This window comes from Gambusia affinis, linkage group LG24 (assembly GCF_019740435.1).
Source record: "Gambusia affinis linkage group LG24, SWU_Gaff_1.0, whole genome shotgun sequence".
In the NCBI taxonomy this organism is placed as follows: Eukaryota; Metazoa; Chordata; class Actinopteri; order Cyprinodontiformes; family Poeciliidae; genus Gambusia; species Gambusia affinis.
In genome coordinates, this window is record NC_057891.1 from 4,441,852 (window position 1) to 4,449,490 (window position 7,639).

General features: G+C 43.4%; 1 protein-coding gene across 2 annotated transcripts; it reads left to right on the top strand.

The window, feature by feature from the left end:
* Positions 1-1,014: 1,014 nt before the first annotated feature.
* On the top strand, positions 1,015-7,522 carry trim25l (tripartite motif containing 25, like). 2 transcript variants are annotated; one of them, XM_044109947.1, is made up of 15 exons: positions 1,015-1,788; positions 2,615-2,710; positions 2,931-3,164; positions 3,817-3,976; positions 4,395-4,427; positions 4,514-4,549; positions 4,631-4,717; positions 4,793-4,837; positions 4,917-4,967; positions 5,279-5,446; positions 5,544-5,648; positions 5,778-5,813; positions 5,893-5,961; positions 6,073-6,138; positions 6,575-7,522. In XM_044109947.1, exons 1-15 carry the CDS (start codon positions 1,168-1,170, stop codon positions 7,147-7,149), a joined length of 2,382 nt encoding a protein of 793 aa, XP_043965882.1. In that variant the 5' UTR covers positions 1,015-1,167; the 3' UTR covers positions 7,150-7,522. The 2 variants fall into 2 exon arrangements, with proteins under 2 accessions (XP_043965882.1, XP_043965883.1); XM_044109948.1 differs by having other exon boundaries at positions 1,016-1,788; positions 4,796-4,837.
* Positions 7,523-7,639: the final 117 nt, after the last annotated feature.

Consider the following 7,639-nt stretch of genomic DNA (forward strand, 5'->3'; position numbering starts at 1 on the left):
CTCTCCGTAGATGTTTACTATCTGATTTTATCAGCTGAAGAGCATTGCTTTACTTTCTTGAGGTTTTAAACTGCAAGGAATCCCATATCATCACACTTCTAGCACCATGCTTTGATTCTCAAGCGAATACACAAGTTGACAGAGAAATTGGCAGATGGCAAAAATCCACAACCTCTTATTTACAACAACCACAGGCCTTCTTGAAACATTTTTCTGATAATTCAACATGGAAATGTAAACACTTCACCTACACTTCATTATAATTAAATGCAAAACCTGCTCTGACAAACATTACTGCGATTAAGCAAAAGAAAGTGACCCCATTGTGGGATTTAGGATTTGATAAAGCCAAGTGTTGCGTCGCACAAACAGGTTGAGTTTTCTCCCATGGGAACAGATCACTTCATGGCACTTGTAGATTCTGTTTGTTCATTATGTCTTTATTCTAAAAAATGTTTTTATGTGGAATAACAAAAACAACACAGCACTCATTCCTCAAAGGTTTATGATTCTGGTGTCAAAAATCACTACAAATTGTATATAGGTTATGATTATTTGCTAACTCTGATCCATCATTAGCTTGCAGCAAGAGGTTAATGTCAGTGTCTTTGTATTTACTTTATTGGATTTTCTGAAATAATTGTGATAAAAAATAAAAAACCTAAGTAAATTGAGGGAGTGAATACTTCTTCAGTAGCCAAACCAGCGTGACTTTGACTCATTTTTCCATTCTTTAGGGTGTTGCTGTGATTTTCATTAAAGTAACTGCTCTTTCAGTGATTCGCTGTTTGAACATCAAAGACTTTTTCCTTTTAACTCTCCCTAAATATATCTCTACTATCTGAATCTTCACTCTTGTGACCAGGAAATAAACCTAAATCTGAATATTTCCTGTAGTTCTGCATCACATGAACAGGACAATGACCAGACACTCACACCTTTACCCTCCGTTCAACCAGCAGTTTTCTCCCGACACTCGTTTCCCCAGCTAGACCTGCCTGGTGAGTTTGGCCCCACCCATTTCTTCTTTTTGCTTTCTCTCACCTGAGACTCAACATTTTCCTCCTGAGAATCTGGATTGCACACAACCTTCACTAATTTCTGGTTTAATCTTGAGAACTCTCAGCTAAACATCTCTGGGCTTTCTTCGTATTTGGCTAAATCACAATGAGTGGGAAGCTGTGGACGGAGGAGCAGTTCAACTGCCCCGTGTGTCTTGATCTCCCCAATGATCCGGTCACCATACCCTGCGGACACAGCTACTGCATGGCCTGCATCAAAGACTTCTGGACCAAGGATGACCCCAAAGGGATTTACAGCTGCCCCCAGTGCCGCCAGACCTTCTGCCCTAAGCCGCCCTTGTCCAGAAACACCATGCTGGCCGAGGCTGTGGAGCAGCTCCGCAAAGGGGCCCTCCAATCAGACGTTCGAGACTCCATCCGAAGCGCTCGCGGGTTGTCCTCTAGATCCAAGTCCAAGCTGTCCACCGGCGACGTTCAGTGCGACATGTGCAAAGGGGAGCAGCGTGCCGCCGTGAAAAGCTGCCTGGCGTGCATGAGCTCCTTCTGCGAGACCCACCTGAAGCCTCACCAGACCAAGAAGTCTCTCAAGCAGCATGAGCTCATACCGCCGACCAGCAATCTGGCGGAGAAGATCTGCACCCAGCACAAGTACCTGCAGGAGTTCTTCTGTCGCCAGTGCAAGATGTTTGTCTGCTGGCTGTGCACCAGCAATCAGCACAAAGACCATGAGTGTGTGTCCACCAAGGCTGAGCGACAGGAGAGAGAGGTGCGTAAAAACGATTCCCCAGGGCAACTATATTTTTCACATTTTGCCATGTGACACCCAAAGACTTAAAGGCATTTTGTTGGGATTTTGTGAGAGACTGACATAGAGTAGTGTCTTGAGTCAGTACTGTGTCTTCAGCTTTCAATTTTCCTTGTGGAAAGGCTCAAGCTTTATCACATTGGAGGAAGTCTTGCGATAGATTTTAATTTAAATTTGGACTAACTCATCAACATAGTTTGATGTGAACCTAGAGGTTTGGCTGGATTGGCTGTTGAGTTGATGGCCAAAGACTCAAGTCTTCAACATCCTCCAACAGGTTGTCGTCTTGTATTGTCCTTTATTTATATCTTTATCAATCTTCACATCAACTCCGACCATCTTCCTTGTTCCTGCTAAAGAGAAACATCCCAACAGTACAGGTTCAGTACTGATCTCATCGAACTAAAACCTGGACTTTAACTGCTTTCATTGCCATCATGATCTCCCTTCTCTTCAACATTTTGCACAACTTTTTGTTGGTCCGTCTCAATAAACACAACAAAGGTCACAATGTTAAAACTTCAAGCTACATTAATACTTTTACAAGTCACTGTGGGAGTAAAACTCCAGAATCCACCCTCCTGCGAGGCTCTTATTGTTGTATCTAACGTCTTTCTGCCTGACGTGTCCTTCCTCTGCACCTTTTGTTGGGTAATGAGTCTAAAGCCAGGCTGAATACATTCCTAACAGCATTCCTATCCCATTACACCGCTCCTCCTAGCCACTACTGTACCCTGTTGCTTCCTTCTGCTCGTCCTGTTTTTCACGCCGTTTCATCCCTGTGCAGAAGCTGCTTTCAGACATCCAAGCAGACAACCAGCTGAAGCTGAAACACAGGGAGCAGGAGCTGAAGGATATGAAGAAGATGATGGAAGGAGTGAAGGTTGGTGGAACTGCAGGATAAATTTAGTATCCAGAATGAAAAAGCACCCAACATTGAAATGTGTTTGAATCCATTTAAACACCTTTTCTAGGTAGTTAACTGGATAAAATTGGATGATTGTTTGACCATCAATTGACCATAATTCAACATTTAATCACCATGTTTTGCTGTCTGGATAAAACGAGCTAATTGGTGAGCGGGTCTCCAATCTTGGCAACAGCGTTCTGCGGAAAAGGTGCACAATGAGACGGAGAACATTCTGGGCGAGCTGCTGCGCTCCGTGGAGCATCTGCAGGAGCTGCTGGAGGAGGTGCTGGACCAGGCCGGCCTGGAGAAGATGAACCAGGCCCAGGAGGTCGCTGACAACCTGGAGGCCGAGATCAGGGAACGGAGGAAGAGGGACACGGAAATGAAGGACCTGGCGGACTGTGGAGACAACATCTACTACCTCCAGGTACGGATCACTCATGAAGAGTGATCTGCACCTTGTTTTTGTTTAATATTTTTACAGTTACAACTTAAAAAGCAGAAATATTCTCTGATACTTTTTGTCTTATTTATATGAACAATCCATCAACTTAGAATAGATTGGAAGAGGGAAAAAATAAATATATTAGAAAAATAAAACAGGACGCATAAAAAGAAAACCACAAATAGGCTGATTAATACAACACATTTTAGAGGTTTTTATAATAAAATGTTAACTGTAGGCCAGAGCTGACATGACATTCTAGCAGTGTGATAACTTTATGTAAAAATCACATTTCTTCCCTAAGTTAATGCAAAAATTTCAACTCAATATGATAAAAAACATGATGAAACATATTGATTATTATAATATAGCACTAACATGATGCAACCTGCTGTGTCTCCTTAGGTACAAACTTTTTAAGCTAGTTTGATAATTAATTGCGCATACAGTACAGTTAGATAACTAGAATAATTCTGAATATTTGTTTGATTAAATTGAAATAGTTTTTCTTTGTAAAGTGCCTTGAGATGTCATTTATTGTGAATTTAACTTTCCTAACATGAGAGAAAACATTTCCATTAGCGTTGATTGTCGCTAATTGATGCTTCCTCTAAAGCATTTTACTCATCCTCAGACGTGCGACACCATGAGCAGTCCTCTTGACTGCGGCGACCTGCCGGCCGTGCAAGTCAATCACAATGCGACCTTTGAACCCGTTCTAGAAGTAGTGCTGGCCCTCAGGGACCGAGTGGAGGATCTGTGCAATCAGGAGCTGGGGAAGATCAACAAGCAAGGTCTGTCTGAAGAAACTCTCCACAGAAACTTACCAAATATTTTTGTCCAGTTTCTACTGAGAGTATCATAGTAGACTTGAAATAAGACAAAACTAACTTACAATTAACTTTCCAGCAAGATATGCAAGCTTGTTTTAAGTAAAAAATTCATTAAGATTACAGATTATTTCACTTATAATGTGGAAGAAATGTTTAGTTGTAAAAGAAATAATATTGGTATATATAAAACACTTATTCCACTGGCAGATTAAGGAAACAAGCTCATAATTCTTGCTGAAAAGTTACTTGTAAGTTAGTTTTGTCTCACTTTAAGTGCACTAGAAACTGGACCAAACGTACTTGGTAAGATTTTGTGATTTTGCAGTGCAGGTTTGGACTTTTCTTTCAATTCGTAACCTTTTCATCTGGTCTCTTTCAGTCAATGAAACCAAACTGTTCACTTTGGGAAACTGTAAGTACAGAGCACTGTCCTTTTTGCCATCACAGAACATTTTTAGCTTTTTTAACCCAACAATGACGGTTTCTGATCTTTTTCAGCCAGTCGGTTGGGAGGGAAAAAAGTATTTCGTGATTGTGAGTTTTCTTTTGAGCTCTAATGAATTCTTCAGAAAGCATTTTCATAAACCTGACAGGTGTTTTTTCTCCTCTTTCTAGTGTTTTCTGGTCTGAGTAAAAGCAACAACCGTACCCCAGCTTTAAGCATTTCCCTGGATGTCCGAAGTACAGACCGACAAGGACGAGGTACGCCACACTTTTAAGAACTTTAATTTGAAAGGATTTCAGTCAAACATGGTGGTGAGTGGTTTTTATGTCCAGCAGCAATCAGAGGTCCAGACGTGAGGAGCCGGGATGCACCTCGGGGTGAGATTTTTAAAAAGAATGCTTTTGAATTTCATGCAGTCAGCAGAAAGACATCAGCATGTTTTCAAAATGGTTGCAGACAGAGGAAACACAAACTCGCCCAGACGGAGACGAGACGAGAGAGAGGCTGGTAAGCGGGCGCCGGTTGGGGTCTTAAAAAGGAAGTGAGGAGATTTAAAGTCATATTAGATATATATAAATATGTGAAGCATTTTAATAGCAAATGAAGGTAACATAGTAAGTTGATTTGCAGATCCCCTTTAGAAATTATGTTCATGGAGCTTCAGCTAGAAACACCTTTTCAGATTTTTATTAAAACATATCTATATATTTTTCTTCCCCTTCAAACTTCTTCACTACTTTCTGTCTTTCACATATAATCCCAACAGCAAAAACTAAAAGTTCAAAGCCGTGGAAACATTCATATCTCCATCCCAACAGAGCTTGAGTCTAACCCCAGCCCCACCCCCAGCCGCAGAGGGGGCCCGTCTCTCTGGAGCAGGTCTAGTCAAAACCCGGTCGCCCCTCCTGCAGCTATGACTCCGACTCCAATCCCAGCTTCTCCTTCTCCTTCTCCTACTCCAGCTCCAGCTCCAGCTACATCCAGTGGTATAATCACATTGTTGCACTTTGTCGCCACCATGTGGCAGAAATTGAGCATTGCAGCATTTATAAAGAGTAAGTAAACATTCCTGTTTCTATGCAGCATTCAGCAGGATGGCGTCGATCAGCAGCCTGTTTCGCTCACACCGACGAGGCGCCAACCAGGCCACCCCGGTCAATAACACCACAGCTGCAGGAGGAAACCCGGGTAAGACCCGGACGCTTCCTCCATCAGTGTTTGATCAATCTGCTCATTTCAGGAAACAAAACAGTTAAAAGTTTGGTTGAAGCTGAGCAGAAGGGAGAAGTTTTCATTTTTAATTCTTTGGTCCAACAGGCGGGATGGTGGATCTGTTAGAAACACCAACAGAGAGTAAGATGGCTGCTCTTCACTCCTGGTAAACGTCTCATAGTTTAGAGAAATGGTTTAATCGTGGTTTCTCATTGGACAGTTAACCCAGGGCTGTTCTTGGACACGCCTCTGCCGAACGCCATGACCCAGGCTCCAGCTTTTCCTGCATGTGAGCCACCGTTGTCACCTCTTTATAACAAATATATCTGACACAATATGTTGCAACAATAACTAAACCGTAAGATCTGCTCATTCAGTGACATACTGCCAATTTTTTCAGTGAGAGAAATCAACCTTGACAGCATCCAGGCACCAGAACCGAGATCCAGAGAGGAGTTTCTCCAGTGTGAGTGAAAGAAGTGAAACTACATTTTGTTTAAAGGAGTAGTATTATGGAAAATCTTCTTTTTTCAGCTTTACATCATCAAAAACATAGCTGGAGTTTTCCCTTGATTCTTTCATACATGTTTGATAAATCTGTTAATCTCCATGGAAACTATTCAGCTGTACAAAATGCTTGGTTGGATCTAGCCCTGTCTTTGAGACTCAGCTCCTTCAGACTAGCCAGCAGCAATTAGCCGACATCTTCTCAGTGAAACGCTGGTTACTAGAGGAGCCATGTTGTGACGACTTCCTGAAGGTGGAAAGAGCAGAAGTTGCTTAAAGAGACAGAAGCCCAGTTTCATATTTGATATTTATAGCATTTTTATAACTACTGTTCTTGTGCTATAAAATGACAGCCCATGCCTGTAAACACATTTACACAATTAACTGTCTTCTAGATTCTGTGATCCTGACCCTTGACCCCAACACAGCTCACAGGCGCTTGGTACTCTCCGACGGAAACACCAAGGCTACCCTGCAGGGTCCGACGCAGCCGTACGCCGACACACCCCAGCGCTTCGACGGCTGGACCCAGGTGATGTGCCAGAGCCCGCTGCAGGCCCAGCGCTCCTACTGGGAGGTGGAGTGGAGGGGCCGTGGCTCATCAGTGGGCGTGGCCTACGCCTCACTGAGCAGGAAGGGCAACGACGCCCGGTCCGGCCTCGGCTACAATCCCCAGTCCTGGACGCTGGAGCTGTCCGACACCTGCTGCTCGGCGATGCACGCCAACGAGAAGAGGGACATCCCCGTCACCTACTCGCCCCGCCTGGGCATCTTCGCCGATCTGTCGGCGGGGACGCTGGCGTTCTACAGCGTGGCGGACAACATGACGCACCTCCACAGCTTCAGGGCTAACTTCACCCAGCCTATTTATGCGACGTTCGGAGTGGGGAGCGGGGTCGGGGTGGGTCTGGACTTCGCCCTGGGGCAGTTCTCATCCAGCTGTGACAGCATTAAGATCTGTCCGCTGTGAGGCAGCGGGTCGGAGCGCTGAACCATTAAACCGCGGTAAAACTATCTAGAGTCTGGTTGTAAGGATTTAAATCACCATCCCCTTCATCCTTTTTTCTGTCAAATTTAATGTATGGATCAACACAAATTAGTACAAAGTTTAAAAGTTTAAGTCAAATTTTACAAATAAAAATCTAAAAAGAGTGAAATGCATTTATATTCAGTCCCTTGGAATCAGCTAAAGTCATTTGCGGTGCGTCTCTACCAGCTTTGGACATCAACTCTGGATGGAGAGGGTCTGTGAAGAAGCCCGGCCACAGATTCTCAATTGTACTTTGACTAGGCCATTATCCATGAACCTTTCTTTTCAACTCCTCTGGGATGTGGGGTCATAGTTCAGGTATTTTTTGAGCTTTTGAAATGCTAATCAGCTGTTATCAGTTGTAAAAACAAACAAAAAACATCTTTAACACCTTCCTTTATCTTCAAAAGTTCCTACACAACATCCCCAA